This window comes from Nestor notabilis, unplaced genomic scaffold (genome assembly GCF_000696875.1).
Source record: "Nestor notabilis isolate BGI_N333 unplaced genomic scaffold, ASM69687v1 scaffold121, whole genome shotgun sequence".
NCBI lineage: Eukaryota > Metazoa > Chordata > Aves > Psittaciformes > Psittacidae > Nestor > Nestor notabilis.
Window position 1 is genome coordinate 36,285 of NW_009914897.1, and position 18,906 is coordinate 55,190.

The 18,906-nt window shown below is 35.5% G+C and overlaps 1 protein-coding gene across 1 annotated transcript in view; it reads right to left on the bottom strand.

The window, feature by feature from the left end:
• The window catches only part of RIT2 (Ras-like without CAAX 2), a gene marked incomplete at its 3' end in the record, with an annotated part of 87,190 nt that overhangs the window by 34,379 nt on the left and 33,905 nt on the right, over positions 1–18,906 (bottom strand). The window contains exon 2 of the mRNA XM_010023853.1: positions 11,228–11,284. Coding sequence (XP_010022155.1) covers positions 11,228–11,284 — 57 coding nt within the window. The remainder of the gene's footprint in view (positions 1–11,227; positions 11,285–18,906) is intronic.

Genomic DNA, 18,906 nt, shown 5'->3' on the forward strand with positions numbered 1-18,906 from the left:
AGTTCTGGCTCAATATCCTAATGCACGAAGTCAAAAGAACCCTCTAAACTGAAGTTTCAACTCTTGATTTTGCTTATGAAGTGTCCCGCCCATGTGAATAAGACTATTTGGGTGACAAATACTTTTCTCAGAAGCAGCTCTCAAAAAGAAAATACGATTTCTTACAACTGTTAGCAATTTTGCAGATCAAGGCTAAAGATAATGCAGACAAACCTTTGCTTTCTGCTGGAAACCACTTGCAATATAGATAATGCTACTAATATTTAATAAAGGAATATCATTACTTTCACTGATTCCAGAAAACATCATTTAACTCAAAGGTGTACATGAACAAAGTGAACAAAGTACTCCTGTTTAATCAAAACATGATAATTAACCAGAGTCCAAGTACACTTATCTTGGGGAACAAGAATAGCAGGTAGCAATTTCACTACTCTTTCAAGTCTGTGATTGTGCTACTGAGTGGGAGGATCTGACAGCTATGAATTCACTTCTTGTCATTTCAGGGGGAGCAATTAACAAGTTGACTACATCTGTATGGCTATTAGCATGGATGGTGCCTTGGATTTAGTAAGGTGTAGATGGCTGCCGACTTCCTTGAAAGAAAGGTTAATGGAGACATTTGTCCTGTGATGAAGAATTTTGAATTGAGTATGATGAATAATCCACATCTATGAAACCATAGCATTAGAGTCTCTTTCAATTTAAAATATCATTAAAGGAATACTTTTACAAACCAAGATATACAGGGAATAGGTAATCAAGTTTTCCACTGGTGACCCTATTTAATTGTCACAAATCTCACTTCATCTCCTTCTAAGTTTAAGTTCCTAATCATAATTATCACTGTAAGTGGGTAGTCATACCTATTACAGAACCACTGCGCTAAACTCACAGAGTGATTTAGGTATTCACTCCAACATCAGTCACTTAATTCCCAGGACCTTCGAATCTCCTCAGTCGCCACATAACATGATATTCCACCGTGCTTTAGCCATAAGAACCTAGGCTTTCTTTACAGTATTTCACATTTGAGACCATTATTCATCTGACTAACTTGAGATGTACATAATAGGGTAAGATAAATCATGCTCTAGAACTTTGGTACATTTATGTTACGAATTAGAAGCCACAACCAGCATGTGAGTTCACTGTGGTTTATAGTTCTGGATAAACACATAAACTTTTCTGCCTTAATGTCACCAGTCAGATGGACACTTTACTCACCCTTAAGTAAGATCAAAATCTATAGACTAGGAGCTGATTTCCCCAAGTTATGAGTGGCTCGATTAAATGGGAGTGTGTATATGAAGTTCTACTAAAAAAACTGCAGTAGCTAAGAACTTAGGAAGGAGATGTCCCAATTTTCTATGATAGGTTGATATTTAGAGTATCACTGTAAGCCTGAAGAGAGGTTTGAAGAGCTCAGCACTGAGAGTAAGCTCTATTGTTGTGAGAAGAAGCACCCTTCAACTCCTTTTTGCCACTTCAGTATATTAGATAGTTGAATCAGAGAACTGATGAATCAAAACATGGGGAAGTGAGAATTGTGAGACGGAGTCAAATCAAAACCACCAGTTGCTGAGATAGAGGTCCTCTGTCTGCACAGAGTTGATATGAAAAAAAAAAAAAATAGCCTGTTATGCATAGAACAGACAAAAATATTTTAACAATGGTTTCTATTCTTGGCTGACTCTTTCTAGATTCTGAATGTAATAGATACCAAATTATAACAAAATTGTTTCATTATTATCATTATTACTAAAATTACTATTATCAAAAATATACCACAGAAATGTTTTTCTACTGTCAGTTATGAGAAAAGGTTTTTTTTTCCTTCCTAAGTTTAAATCAGTATTATTATAAGAATAACAACCACAAGGTCACATTTCTATATGTTTTTGGCTGGTTTTCTTCTCTCTGTTTACCGAATATACAATTAAACTCGCGGGCTTATAGGAGGAATAGAACGGCTGCATACAATACTTGATCTTCCATTGACTCTTTATTCAGTGAGAAGATAAGATGGCCAATGCAGGAATATATCTAATTTCTATCACAAAGATAGATAACGGAGGATAGATAAGTATGAACAATTTACGGGTACTGGTGTTTTTTTGCATGTGAACATGTAGCATAGGTCTTTCATTGCAACACACTGGAGAAACATTTTCTTTTCCTATTCAAGCCATGGTAAGCTGATGTTAAGCAGAGATGTTTGAGAAATAAATAGTTGTTCGTCTGTTTGCTTGCTTTCTGAAACAAGTGAGAAAGGAATCACCAGCCAGATTATTAGTTAAAGTAATTCAGATTAGGTAAATGCTCCAAATGAGAATATAAGGAGTAGAGCAATGTAAGATCAACAGTCCACCTAATCCATTTTCTTTTTTAGGAGAGTGACCCAAGGAATCTCACACAATGATTTTTACTTAGCATATTTTCTCAGTTCCCAGTTATTTGCACCTCAAAGGCCCTTCTAAGGCAAAGCAGAGTCTTTGTTCTTAACAGCCCTTGATGGCTATTTTTCCCTGTAGTAGTTTACCCAAATAGTTTTTGAATCCATCTACATTTTTGGCACAGGTAGTTATCAATAATCTTTTTGATAACAGAGATCAAACTGGGAAGGAATTTTGGCTCACGGGCTGATGTCCAAGAGCAACTCTGCATGAGATGGTGACTTGGCTTTCACACCTTGCTTGTCCCAGAAATAAAAGGATCTCTTTTTTCTCCTCTTTCATTCCCACTTATACTCACATTTCCCCATATATAGTTCCACACTACCCTTTTTGCCACTCTTTGGGCTTACAGAATTGCTTCTACTAAGGTGATTAAGCTCACTAACACGATATACAACTATTCCGTGTTGGGGTGGCTTATTTTCTTCTGGACTACTGGTTAATCAGGTTGTCCAGTGAATGCCAAAGCTCCAGTAAGGCTAGGAGAAGAAGAGAACGAAGAATGAGAATTCCTCTTTTGTCACACAAATTAGTTGTTAGATTTGGCTCATCTTACCTCACAAAATTAGAGTTTGTTGCAAAATCTCTAAAATATGTTCTTAGAAGGTGACAGCCCATTTATCATTCCTTGTTCATGATTTAGGGTACAGATGTTAGATAGCTCTCTAGAGGAGACACTGAGTCTCCTCTATACACTATTTCATAGAATCACAGAATCCAGGGTTGGAAGGGACATCAAGGACGATCTGGTCCAATCTTTCTTGGCAAAGCATGATCTAGACTAGATGGCCCAGTACCCTGTCCAGCCAAATCTTTAAAGTGTCCAACTCTGTGGGAACCACCACTTCCCTGGGGAGATTATTCCAGTGGCTGACTGTTACCATTGTGAAAAATTTTCCTCAGGTGTCCATCTGGAATCTCCCCAGGATTAACTTGTGCCCATTGCCCCTTGGCTTTTCCGTGTGGCTCCTTGTAAAAAGGGAGTTGTCATCTTCTTTGTAGCCACCTTTTAAATACTGGAACATGGTGGTAAGGTCTTCCCTGAGCTTTCTCTTCTCAAACAAATCCAGGTCTCAGCCTTTTCCTCCCTCACAGCGCTTCACAGCACTCTACAGAGACTCATTAACTGTAGCTGCTGTCTGCTACCAGTGTGGCTAAAGTGGTTCTGCAAGCACAGCTGCTCTGTAGTTATCTAAGGGTATGTGGAATGATGGACACAGGCAGAAAACTGCATTTCCAAGATTAAACTGCAAGATTAAATGCTCTCCAAGGTGTTCTGTTTAACATACAGCCTTTGAGCAGGTGTTTGGTGAAATGGTAAGAGAGAAAATTACAAGTGTAGGAAAACTTCTCTGGGCCACCAACTCACTGGAAAGACACAGACAGCATTTGTTCGTCTGCTATTGTTTATACCAGAGATATTAGCAAAGGAAAATTACTACATTAAGCACTGTTTCCCTAGACTTTGAAAATGCTATGTGACAGCGAGCTGTCGCCTGGTGTAAACAGCCCTCAAATAATTACATGATGAGTTGCACTGGTAAGAAAATATGAACATTGCAGAGCAGTAGCAGACATTAGGTATTTATCCAGGATGTTAGAGGTGATTCATCTTGAGAATGGACAGGAAAATGTTATTGGCTGCTTTGGTTATTTCTTGCATGAAGTCTGCAAACCATTTAGGACTGACTAATTGGCTTATCAAAGCAAAATCCCAAGAAAAAGTTTAATAGCAGAGATAGAGAAAATGTTTTGCATATTTAGAACAAGGCCGAACTGTTTCACTAATGAGGAAAATACTCATGTTCTCAACACAGGAAGGAGAAAGAAACAAAGGTCATCTTGAGCTGAGAATGCACCTAAGTTAGAGGATATAGCTCAGACTGAAATGCTGAGAGAAGAGCCAACTATCATCAATCTGCTTTTTACAGGGAAACCACCACCTTTTAAAAAAATGCTTTCCAAGATAAATAGGTTGTTGTTTGTTTTTTTTAATCACATTGTTGCCACCACATTGAGAGCAATCTACTATGATTTTCTAATCTCAATTCTTCATGGCATTAAATAATTTGTATTTCCCTTCATGGCAGGTTATCATAACAACACTAAGCAGAAAGCATTATGTTGCCTCATTGAAATCTAAACTAGCTGAGCATCTTAGGCACTTTATGCATTCTTAATTTCTTAATACCAGTCCCTCCTTTTCTTTTCATGAGGATATTTTTTTTAATCTTACAGTGGCAGCACCAAGGCTACTAGATACATACCATTGCTCTCCTTTCTTTTACTACTTTCAACAAAGATACTGCATGTCAAGTCTCACTTTATTTCCTCCCTTCGCAGCAGGACATCTACCCAGGCACTCTGGGAGACATGACTATGAATCATGAAGGCCCTTGTTCTGACAAGTTGTCAGGTAAGATCCTGTAATTCACCTGCAGGCACTTACATTTAGACAGCTACAAAATATGTGTCTACATTCAAGGTAGGTATCTAAAATCCCCTTACACTTAATGGAAGTATAGAGGCTATTCAGTTTCCCATACATGACTACCATTAGCTGATGATCTCTCAGGAATCTTGCCTGGCTTTCCTTCATTGGACTAGAAAGGCTGTGGTGCTCCATAGGTCCTGTGTCACATCCACAATGGTACAGATGATGACAACACAAGACCTGTGGGAGATCCACAACCTTCTGGATCAGGATCCTGAACCAAAGCAGGATAGTGCAGGACATCTTGAATGGCTCTTGAAGCCTGTGATAAGGGAAGTGAGCAAAAATCAATCCCCACTCAATCTCTACACCTAAATCTCCCTGAATTCTATGTAACTGGTACTTAGATGCACAGCTCATGTGTAAACATTTTAATTTAGGTGTTGGAATGTGAAGTTTAACTCTAACATAGTAGACATAATCTCTGTTAACCTCTTTTTCTTTTACATAAACCAAAATGCTTTATACCAAAGTGAGTATTAACCTCCTAATGTGATTAGGAGATTATGATGCAGATAATATCCACCTATAGAAAAATTAAAACTAATAGTAAAACACAGGTTTAAGGATATGGTTCAAATGCATACACCAGTATTCTTCTATATTCTTCATTTCTTATTTTAAATGATGATGAATATGTAACATAAACATAGGCAATTTAGCTATGTCTACACAATTAGTCTGAATACCCTTGGAGACAGCCTTTGAAGACAAATTGTTCTGGTTCCAGGTCATTTTAAGCAAGTTGCTTATCCAGTCTCAAGTAAGGCTAATAAATATATGGAGAATGATGAATGGAAGGTGGTCCTGATATTTATCTATTGATCACATAATTATTTTTTTAAAATAACGATTTTAGAGCTCAAATCCAGTTGTGGCTTGTTCAGTCCAATCCAAATATTTTATCTTCTATGGAAAAATAAGAATGAGAGTGAAATTGGGGATGGAATAGAGACATATATATGTTTTGGGTAAGAGCAGAAATTATTTGGATACACTGTGTACTTTAAAAATAACACTTTTCTGGCAAGACATCCCTCTCCTGATCTGATAGATGTGTCCTATCTTTGCCTTTTTTCACTCCGTCATTACTAATAAGTTTGCATTTCCCATGATTTATCCTTTTCCACTATTGTACCTTGAAAACAGATATAGTATTCTTTGTAACACAGACATCGTTTGATACACATTATACAACCTTAGAATATTTTCAGTCACATTTTATATTTTTTCTCAAATTTACCCCTACATTGCCACCATCTTATTAAAGATGAGTTTAACTGTGTTTTATTTGATGCTCTGGCAAATGCATTACTTCGTTAGGAAACCTCATGGAAATTCATGTGCTTAATGCTAGAGTGCCTCCCATCCTACACCCATTTCAATTAAAGTCTGACATTGACTCAGCCTTAATGCCCTCAACTGCTCATTTGACACAATCTCATGCAGTGATATCTCACCAAAACAGGAAGCTGCTTTCGCATCTCGTTTGCATTATGTATTCATTTTAAGATTAGTCACATGTTTAATGAGCATCTTGGAGGCTGTCCAGTTTGCTACACTATGTCATGCTTCCTTCCCTGGCACTCTGCTTGCATTACTTCTCTGCGATATTGCCAAAGGCTGTGCAGAATGTAAACTGCTGTTATCCATTTGTTCCAGAAAACGATCATATCCACTGCCACTTGGAAATTGTTCCCATTGTTGACTACAATTAAATATTAAATGTGGCTGAAATAATTTCATTTTCAAGAAGTGCTAAGCTCTGAGATTTTGCCCATACACAGTTTAATACTAAAAAAAAAAAAAAAAAAAAAAAATATATAAAAAAAATTGTCCTTCCTCTCCCCATTTACTTAGAAAGATAAATCAATTCTGATTCAAAATTCTGGGCTGCAATATTTGTAGCAGAACTAAAATACAATCATTATTCCCACTTAGCATTAAACTCAAAGTGACAGGATTAAAATTAGCACTTCAGGTAGCATTTAACTTTTTCATCAATGTTTACTCTATATTTTAAGCAAAAACTGACACATGTATTTGTGTATTTATGTGTATGCACATTTATTTATTTCTTTTTCTAATGCCTACAGCTTGTGTTTCTTGAGATCTTATCAGCTTTTGAGACTAAGACAATCAGCTAAAATAAAAGACAGTTTCATACATCAGAAAGGACCATTTATTGTCATCATTTATTTTGACACCATATGTCTGATACACACTGTACTCAGAATAAATTCCTACTGGAACAAAAATACATTGGAAAGAGTATAGATACTGTTTCTATATATACACATAAAGAAAACTATGTAAATAATTCTAGATCTATTTGCATAGCTCTTTTAGGATCAAATTTCTTGCATTTGAAATGTTTGAATGACATCCAAATCTATGAACACATGTATTACATAACGTAGCAACTGAAATATGCTTGCAACAAAAATTCTGCATCATCCTACAGTAGCAGCAGCTTTCAGTGGTGAAGATTCAGTGTAATATTTCAAAAATGTCAGTAGATAAGAGAAAAAAATTTCTAAGTACAAAGCACCATTAGATTTGAATTGTATATTTCTTCTATAATGTTAGAGATATGAGTCACTGTAGAAAAAGAAAACTCTAATGCATTGGCAACATAACGTTGAACCACAATGAAAAGGAATGATAGAGAAAATCCATGATCCTAGGGACTGTCACAGAAAGGGGAAAAATAATGTTTTGGACTTTTAAAGCTACATGATTATTACTGCATAATGTTCAGGATAAATTCGTAACTGTGTGTTTGGAGGGAAGCAGAAATCGGAAGGGGAAGCACATTTGGCAGCTTATTACAGTGAAAAAACTCTTCTGTATTCTCTGGTCAGTAACAGTAAGCAGTTTTTACCATAGCCTCATGTTGGACTAGACAAAAGAGAAATAAGTTCTCATCTTTAGACTCCCTTTAAAGCTCACTGTTTTATTGGTTTACAGATGATGTATAAAATAAAAATAAGGAGGGAAAAAAAAAATCTAAAAACCTTCAAAAGCCAATTGCCCATGGGTATTCTTCTATAAAGCAAAGAATAGGTCAGAACATAAAATATATTCTTTATACCAAAAGAATCGAACTTCAGAACATTTCTCAGGATTGAAAGGATTTGGGCTTTTATGAAATAGAACATGAAAACCAGTTGGCAGCCATTTATTTTAAAGTCAAAGCAAAAACTATTGTAGATGCCTTGTTTCAGGTATTTCATGTGTTGTTAACCGATATACAAGATGAGTTTATCGATCTTCTGAGGTCAGCGTGCCCAGAGAAGTTCAGGACAGCTCATGAGCTCCATAAATAGGATACAAATTGCTGAGGAATTAAAGTGTTCTAAAATGCATAACACAAAGCATCTGTCTGTGGCTAGCTCCTTGAGACCTTTGAGGAATAAACTCTTATTTGGCAAAATGCTCAATCCCTGGCAACGCTGAAGGCCAGGTTAAACAGAGTCTTGGATGTTATGGTCTTATGTGAGGTGTCCCTGCCCATGGCAGGGGGTTGGACCTAGATAATTTTGAGTATTCTAGTCCTAATTATACTATGATTCTATGATTCTGTGAAATCCTGGCATCACATAGTCTTGGCCATGAATATGCTCATTCTGGATCACCTAATATTGTTTTAAACCAATGGAAAATAGCCAAAATATGCCTACTAGTGGATGCACAAACAAAAGGTAAGATAAATTCTGTGATCTGCAACTGGGGTCTCAAAAGTAGTAAACAATCTCAACAGTATAAAATTTTCCAGTGTACTGAGATTTTTAAATGTATTTGTTATTGCAGGTCAGATAACATTATTCCTTCTGTTTGTCTTGGGAGTTTATGTCCTATTTTGAGGGGTCTTACAACAAATTTACCCAAAAAGAAATACACATATTTAGTCGAAGATTATACTCTGCTGTTTAGTACATGTTTCAGAGCATGAATAGAATTAGGCCTGTCTCAGGATGTCCTCAGCATGTTCAAAGAGAAAGAAGTGCTGAACAGGTAAAACTTGAAGCGGTACTTCCAGTCCTGCTTCCAGCCAGCTGTGTGAGTTTGAATTCAGTATTTTGTTTCCCTGTTCTGTCTCCCTCTCTCTTTTCTCCTATTTAGAGTGTTGGTTTTACTGAGTAGAAGCTGTCTCTTACTCAAGGAGACTTTCATCCTGATTAAGTTCTCTAGGCATTCCTATGCATCATAAGCTTTCCTTCTCTTTATGATTATCTATTATTCATATTGTGATAGTGTCTAGAGACCAATAAATTAAGATTATAACAGGATACAATATATAGATAAATACAGATTGCAGGTGGGTAGTTAATAATGAAGATGGGTGTACGTACATAGCTTAATGGTATCAGTAACTACTAATGTTCCTTTTTTCCAATTAGATCTAACGATTTTTTTTTTCTGCTTGCAACAAACAAATCTGTAGCAATTGTATCATAGGTTTGTCTTCTTTAGAGCTAACACATCACATTCTTATTTTGTAATATTTTTAATGGCTATAAAACTAGTAGTGACATGAAGAGTTTACGCATTTTTTTTCTTATCATTAAAATACCACAATTCACTGGGAATTAATATACAGGAAATGTACAATTCTGTAGAAATAACAAATTGAAGGAAGTGCTACCATTAGATGCTTTACCTAGAAATGGAGTAATTTTATAGATGACAAATCTGAGTTTTAAATATCCAAATATTTCTAAGATAACAAAAAATTTTCTGGCTAAGAGGGTTAGAAACACTTTTTATTACTCTTATTTTTATTTTTCAAAAAATCTTTGTAAATTTTAGTATTTTTAGTGCCTCTCACTTATCAGACCAAGATTCTGCCATCTTTTGCTTGGTATAACTAAATATTACATATGGATAATCCCTATAAATGCGAGGACTTTTTACTGGACGTAAAACTAACTAACAAAGACATTCTCAAATGAATAAATATTCAGTTCTGCTGATTTATGCCTCAATGTCACACATGGTTTTTATTACATTCATTTATATTAATAATTGTTATAGTGCCTGCAAGATGCTCAACAGCAAGACTTTTGGTCTTTTGGTGACCACTCTTGACACCATAGAGTCACAGTATTGTTCAGGTTGTCAGGGACCTCTGGAGAACATCTTGTCCAAGGCCTTGCTTAAGCAGGCCCCCCCTAGAGCTGGCTGCCCAAGACTACGTCTGTACAGTTTTGGGTATCTACAAGGATGGAGACTTCACAACCTCTCTGGCCAAACTCTTCCTGGGACCCCATGGCCAGACACAACACTCCAGGTGTGGCCTCAGCAGTACTGAGTAGAGAGGTGAAGGATTACCTCTCTCAGCCTGATGTCAATGCTCCTCCAAATGCAGTCCAGCATACCGTGAACCATATTGTCACATGTGGTTCAGCTTAGTGTTTGCTAGGTGTCTGACAGGACGTGTGCACATGATACCCAATACAACAATACAAATCCAAGGTTGTTCCAGACATTAAATTACTTGGGTTTATACCCTGAAAATATCTGCCCAATTTGTACACAGTTCAGAAGGGCAGAAAAAATGGAATCATTTTAATGAGACAATTTTTGTCACAGTTTTTTGAGTTAACTGATTTAGAAATAGAAAATCACTCAACCAGAATCCATCCCAGATCTCTCTTCCATCTCAGACCATCCCATTGTACTCCAACTAAACAGAAATGTAATGGTCAGCATTTAAAGTATATTTCAGTATATTGCAGTTACATGTGAATATTTATCATTACTGAAGTTTATAATGCAGCTAAACCCAATGGAGTTAATAGTGTATGTGATGCAAGAGAACAACTCTAGTATGTTAAATTCAATAGTCACTTGATTTTTCTAGAGAAGGTCAACTGAGAGCTTAATAATGGAAAACGGTACTAAAATAACAACTTTTAAAAGCACACTTCAGACTGGAGTTTATGTATCATTTTAGTATTTGAAAATTTATTTTTTTTATCTTGTAATATTTTTGATTTATATTTTGTAATTAAAATTGCATGGACATTAGTAGTTACAGAGTATGAAGCCACAAATCTGTTGAAAGAAATTTTGTAAAACATTTCAGGTAGAAGTAATTACAGTATAATAAAATCATGAAACAATGTCATTGCTATCACAAAATTAAGGTTTAATTTAAAGTTTACAAATCTTGTTTCTGTTTAATGTTAGTTAGGAGTAACTTCTCATGTATGACAACCTCAAACAGGCAAAGAGATTGAAAGGGATGAAGAAGAGAATAATCTCTACTCACCTATAGTTGGATCATGATATTCAGGGAACCGATGACTTATGAACTGCATTGTCATTGCTGGAAAAGAGAAAGAGAGAGGGAAGAAGAAAGAATTATATTAATGTCTTTATATGATAACAGGGAAAAGAACAAGCTGAGAATTCACTTGTCCAAGTATCAGTTTAGAAAGTGAATCAAAAGCCTTTTTTATGTCTACAGCTGCAAGAACACATTGATATTACAGTGATAACTAAGAACTGATAAATGGCAAAAATATGAATTAAATGTTTTTACTTGTTTTAGTTCCTTTTTAAACTGTATTTTATCAATTGCTGTATTAAAATGTTTCATCTTTTTAAAACTTGATAAATGCTATTAAGCTGATTTTGTACACAGATTAAAATTGCCATGAGGAAAATGTAAAAAATAATTTAGAAAGCTTATTCATAAAAGTTTTCATGATGTTGCAAGATGCCACTAACTGTAGAATCTGATTTGATTTCTGGTGCATTTTAGTAATACCTAACTCATTAAACTTGATGCATCAGACAAATACTTTGTTAACCACCTAAAGCTTGGTTTCTTCTGAACAGACTATTTTATGACTGAGTATTACCTATTTTCCGAATCTTTAGGAAATTTACACGAGCCTTCAGGAAAATTGCTTTGCATAATTTAGAACAGTTAGCATTCTGGAAATGACATCTCAATTTACACAGAAAATCAGAAGCATTCATATCCCATCCAACCATAAGTTTCCAGTATGACCTATAAAGTTCATGGATTTTGAACAACCAGGAAAGCAGGCTGGGGTATTCAATGGTCTCAGTAATATCACCAGTTATCAGAATATCGCAGGAAGTTATGTTACCTTTATTGGTTTTCTTCAGGAATTTAAATCTCAGCTGATTTGAAAAGCTAAAGTACCTACCTAAGACTGAAAACTGTGAAAAGGAGGCCTTCAGAAGTGAAATAGGTGAATTCCAATTGAAGGGGGAGGAGGAGGAGGGAGGAAGGACCAAATATTTTTTTAAATATTGATTAACTTTTAAACCAATTTCACTATTTTAATTTTTTATGGTTTTGGTGTGTTTTTTTTAACGTCTGCGTTAAAATGCTTCTATAGCTATGTGGATGGTTGTTTAAAAAGAAGTACCCAACCTGAATGATAACTACCAGTCACAACACCTTAAAATGAACGTGAGATTCCACCCTATGTCTTGAACATCTCAGTTGCCTTCAATAGCAGAGGTTACGAACAAGTGCAACATTCTAAAAATTCTGCATACAAATACACCTATATTTAAACCAGCCTTGCTTTAGTTTAATGTTTGTCCTCCTTTATATTTTCCAGAATCAGGGGGTTAAGGTGGTAGTTCTACAAAATAATATACACAAGGAGTATTAAACATTTATTACCATGTTAATAAATTATTGCATCTTTAGCATAGACAAATATAAATGTTAAGAAACAGCATTATAAATTCATAGTAAGTCAGAGAGGGTAACTCATTCGGTCCATACGTACTATAGAGGAATAAACCTACGTTCAGTGATGCCCCTTTCTTGTACATTATCTGTTGTCAGGTACATTACTTTCAAGTACTGTGTAAGCCTGGACACTTTAATTTCCAGGACACGTGTTTTTTTAATCACAACAGATTTTTAGGCACCTGCATCTGATAACTGTTTGTGGTTTATGAAGAACAAATTAATGTCTAATGTGATCTGACTAGTTTACTCTGAGAAACTGAGGCAGCTAGTAGAAATGCTGTTCATATGGTTTATGCCTACACATTCTGAGCTTTCCGAGGGCCTGTACCACAAATGAGTTTGATTTGTTTCACTACCTGCTGCTTTTTCTTGCCAAGCATTTCATTTTTTAAAAAAGCAAACTGCTCTGTATCTGATCTAATTCTGTTTCCTTTTGGAGCTATGGCTGCATCAAAAAATCTTTTGTCACAACTGAGACAGAAATTCTCAGAGGACACCCAGAACTCCTGGTAGATATTTCTCCTGTCTCCTAAGGCAGCCCCAAATCATAGATCGAAACATCATTTATACCTTCATCAAATCCACACGATCTAAGAGGACTGAAATTGTTTGGAAGCATCATACTGACTTTTTACTGTAATGTACAAAATGTTAGCCACTAAGATATGTAAAATTGATTTCTTACAAGCTACTCTCTGTGTGTGAATATGCATCATTAAAACTTCAAAAAGGCTGCACACAGTGCTTGAGAAGCAGATCAGAAGAGAATATGTTTTGTAATGTTGAGAGCAGCAATATAGACTGAACGTAGTCTCAGTCCACAGTTCTACATGAGCTGACTTAGTTATACACAAAGTTAATCTGGAGAGGTACTGAATCTGGGAACAATGTTCAGAGAAGCACTTCTGTATAATGAATGAAAACATCTTACAGTCAGCTGGCCAGGGGAATGGTGACTTAATCCTTATTTTTACATGCATTTTGTCCCACAACTTTGTTAAGGGCTCCTCCTAATCACCAGAGTAGGGAACCTCTGGTGGCTGTCACCTCTTGAGTGGGGATTAGCACCATCTTCCAGAAACAGGTACATTTTTTTCAATAGGCAGAAGGACTGATCTTTTTGACTACACTGATCTTTTTGATCACTGAATTACAATGTAAAATAAGGAAACTGGGATATAAGAGATAGGAATTGCAACCCATCTTTCTCTGTGTATTCTTTAAAACAAGAATTTGCATTTTCCATTAAATTGTACTGCACATCACTGCAGCAAGCATTTTAGAGCAGGCATAACAGGCCACTTCATATAAAGGAAAGGAACAACTAGCTTTTGGTTTCAAATAACAAACCCCTTACTCCATGAGAATGGAGGACAATGAAGTCTCAAAACATCAGATCTGATGTATAACAGCAGTTGTGTCTAGATTTACCAGATATTCCAGTCTTGGCTTCTTGACATACAGAAACTAGTTCTGAATGATGGTCAGAAGTTAGTGGAATGCTTCCCAGAACAAAAGAAGGCTCAGTTGCCACTGGCACAAAACCACTCACCTGGAGCCTTGGAAATAGGACCTGTTTGTAAACAGCTTTGTCTGGGCTCCCCAGCAGGACAGAAGCCTCAGTGGAATATACTGTCTTCTTTATCAGCAGTAATTTTCCAGAGCAAATTAGTTTTGAAAACTAATACCAAAATGGTATGGGTGTTCCATGCAGCCTTATGAAAATATTCTTCCTGCTCCCTCTTCTTTTCCTTATCCATTATCCTTTCTTCCCTATAAATTAATGCTCCCACCTAACAAATACAAACCATTATTAGCTATTATTGTGACCATTTTCCTTTGGAAATCCAAATAATACTGTATCAAATTTTTACAGATGTATAAATCAGGGAATTCAAATTTTAATTTATGCCACATACAAAGCACTGCATCAAAATGTGGCTTTAAAGCAGGATATTAAAACAGAATAAATGGATAAGAAAGGTATTTGAATAAATACATGTAAAAGCAGAGTCAGTAAAAAAAAACATAAAAAATCAAACCAAAACAAAACCTTTTGATCCAGTGCAGATATTGTGAAACATTTTGAATTGCAAGTTGCCTGAAAATTTTTAATGAATATTTTATAACACTGTGAAAATCTTTCCATTTCAGTGGGACATGTACATCACATGGCAGCTACGATAAGTAAAAGGAACATTGTTTTAGATGAATAGCATCTTTTTTATATTCATCTGTGGCTAAGCAAATGCACATTGCCTCAGTTGAATAAATGTAAGCCTAATATACATGAGTAATTATGTAACTTTAAAGTTCTCTTGTTTTTTAAAAATAAAAAAGGATTTCAGACCTTGCATATAATTTTTAGGTGTTTCCAATCATGCTTATCCAGTGTTCATTAACTATTAAAGGTATATGTGATACCTATGTTGGCATTGAAATGTCTGTTTTCTTTGAATCATAAACTTAGTCTTGTCTGCTACTTTCAATATAATTTCTGCTCCCTTCCTGATAGTATTTTCTTTTGCCTCCCAGTAGGGAATACTTTGCTTAGAAAAAGTCTGAGGTTATATTTTTATTCTGAAGCATCCTTTTGATCCACGCAACAATATTAAATTTCATGTAAAGAAGGTATCAACTTTTTAAAACGTATGTGTTTGTACAGGCCCACAGGCCAATAGAAAAAGTGCTTAGATACTCAAACAGTTATCAGAAAACTTCGAGTAGAATTTTACTGTCCTTCTAATTTGTTCTGAATTTGATTTATACCAACAGCTTTGAAAATTGTCCTAAAACTAGTTTTCAAAACCAGAGAGTACGTTGTGATCTTACACGATATTCTATGGTAATAGTATCCCTGATATGAATATTTTGTCCTGAGATTCCTATCCCTCTTTATTGTCCCAGGAATTTCCACATATTCATACTCTCCTGTTTCCAAAAGAATCTTTACCCTCATCACAAAATCTTACACTTAAATAGTCTGGCAAAATGAACAGAGCAGTTGCAACTCAGGGATCTGTGATTCCTTATGGCTGATCCAATATAGTTTAGATTCACTATTTCAGTGGATCTTTAACTTCTGTTCTTAAAAACATTGAGGTTTTGAATGTATCAGCATAGAAGACAGACTTTAATATAATATGGTAAAGTCAGTGGTCTTACAGATTAACTGATGAAGTTCATGAGAAAAGCAGAAAGCACATATGTCTCATTAGCACAGAGAAAGTAGCAAACAAGCTGAGGAGTCTAAAAACAGAACGCGGTATCATATTCATAGGAAGAGACTTTATCACAGAAAAGATTAAGGAATAAATACATTAGAAGTTTAAGAGACATCCTTGTCTCTATCAATCTGTAAAATTAAATATCTTTCTAAGAACATGTTCAAGGCCAGATTGGACAGAGCCTTGGGCGACATAGTTTGGTGTGTGGTGTCCCTGCTCATGGCAGGGGGGGTTGGAACTAGATGATCTTAAGGTCCTTTCCAGCCCTAACTATTCTATGATTCTATGATTTTATGATTCTATGTCCAGGGCATGTAAACATACCTGGCTTTATTCCTTTGATATGGTGCTTATGTGTAACTGATCATGTAAAAATGTTACAATATCAAAGTTAGACTATTTCAGCAACTAGACAGGCATTTTATCACTACTATTTTATCTCTGAAATACTGGATAGTTTAAACAGTTCTGTTCTTTCTGATAGTTTCAAACACACAAGACCCTAGGTGTCATCTAAAATGTATGATCTTTTCAAATGTTCATGCCCGAAAATTGGAATGTTGACTTCTGTTGCATTGGCTTGGAAAAATGACAAAACATCCTTATAACTAACTCTTTTAGAGCTCATTCTTGAATTTTTAGATTGACTTGTCATGTAAAAAGTAATTTGCAATCATTCTTCTGCCCACTGAATCTTATCAAATAGACTTTGTAATAACAATGTGCAAGAACATACATGATAAACAGCAAGAAGTGAAGACAGTAGTTTTTTTCCAAAATCTTATCCACTTTCTGACTTGCATTAACACTCTCAGCAGCTCTAGGCAGCTGGCAACACCAATAATGCCAGAATATTTTAAGAGGGAGAGGGGAAGGAAAAGAAAACATTGGAAAAAATTAAATACAGTCTGAGGAAGATTTCATGTATGTTCATTTTCTGAAAGTTTAATAAATCACTGTAAAACACCAAGAATAACAAAAGCTATTAAAGTTAAATGAAAATTTTGCTGTGAAATAAATGGGAGATGCTAGTTATGAACAAGTTTAGGCAACAAATTAGAAAATATTTCTAGCCACCAGATGAGGGATTTTCTGAAACAATTCAAACATGAATGGAAGATGCAAGAAACCTCTTTGATTTTAAGACGTTTGCTATGCGAAAGGACTGCCTTGAACCAGTGAGACAGAAAGCTTTTTTGGAGAATTTTCCCCTATAATCTCAATTTCAAGTGGAGATAACATTAATCTAATGTACAATATTGTGAAATCAATAGCATCTACAACCAAGTCTTCAAATAATATCACTGATGAAAATGAATGTTTGCTTTCCTTAGAATACAACATGCTTTTGATTTCACACATTTTATAAATAGTATCTTGCTGTCCAGGGAGAAGTATCCATATGAAAATATTGCTTTGTAATAAGGAGGGATAACTTAAATGATTCTATGTTTATGATAAACAGCCCATCTTGCTGTTTTGAACAATATGTGTTGTGCTTCTGAGGTACTGCACTGTTACCTTTTTCTCTATTCCTTACTAAGATATCTTACAAAATTGCAGACATTTGTATCAAACAACAGCTTTCCAGGTCACAAGAACAATGTGATTTGAAATTACAGTATATTTCTTCTGTTTATTGGTATTTATTTTATCTATGCATGCTGCATTCAGATCACAGTACATTTGAGAATAAATGACAGCAGTAGTCACCTGAACCAAAATTAAAGGAATCAGAATGATAAAAAAATGTTACGTTTAGGTGCTTCACACTTCAAACTAAATCATCAAACAATAACAACAGGTCAAATGTGTGAGAGGTTGTTTGATGTCAGTGGAAGCATCACCCAAAAAAACAGTATTCCATGATGACAAGTACCTAACTTGAGTAGAGGGAAACCAAAACCCTTATCTGGAAGAGCATGTGAATGATCTAGCTTATGCCAAAATCAACGGGATTACCCATTTCAAGTTGTTGAGCTATGTGTTGTGTTGCATCTGATCACTGAATATTCAGAGTGGCTGAACATTCTGCTTACAGAAGATACAAGACGAATTTCTGAGTATGTATTTTGGTCAAAGAGACAAATGAGAAGAATAACTATTTCTAATGCAGGTTATTACAGAATTTTATGAAATTTTAAGAGTACAAGAAACCTAAATAGAGACACAAGGCAATAATATCTAGCAATAAAATATTTTTGCAAATTGAGTATGCTTGACTGTATGATTGTCCTGTGTAAATGGCAAAGTGTATTGCTGGATTAAAACTTAGATTTTCTAAAAAGTGGTTCTAATAAACTTCAGGTGTGAAGATATATATTCAAGCAGATGTATTCTATCTTTTGTTTTGATCATATATTCTTCGCAAAGCAGCCACTACATGCTAGATTTACTAATAGGATACCAGCTTAAAGGCACCTATTCTGATCCAGTGCAGCCATTTTTTACATTTTTATTCTCTGTAAGAAATAGAATGAAAACTTTACCATGCCATTTCAGGAAGGAATGCTGCAAAGACTGCAAGCAGCAATTATTAATTTTTTAGGTGTTACAATGTATTATTTATTGAGCTTTGGCTGTGAAATGAAGGCAAGCTAAATTTTATTTCACTGTGTTAATTCTGGTATACTAGTAAAGTGCAGATGCTTGCTGTACAACAATCTACTGGATAAGTAGGCTACTGATACAGCATTGCTTTTGTGATACCTGAAGTGATATGCGTTCTGTTCACCTGCCGAAGCTGAAGACCACAGTAAAGAGTAGTAAGCACCAGAAGGTAGAGTCTTAAAAGCCAAAAGTCATTTAAATTAAATCTTCCTTATTGGACAGGATGTTGATCTGCTGGAGGCTCTGCAGAGGGATCTGGACAGGCTGAATCAATGGGCTATAGCCAATGGTAAGAGATTCAACAAGGGGAAGTGCCAGGTCCTGCACTTGGGCCACACTAACTCCCTGGAATGCTCCAGGCTTGGGAAA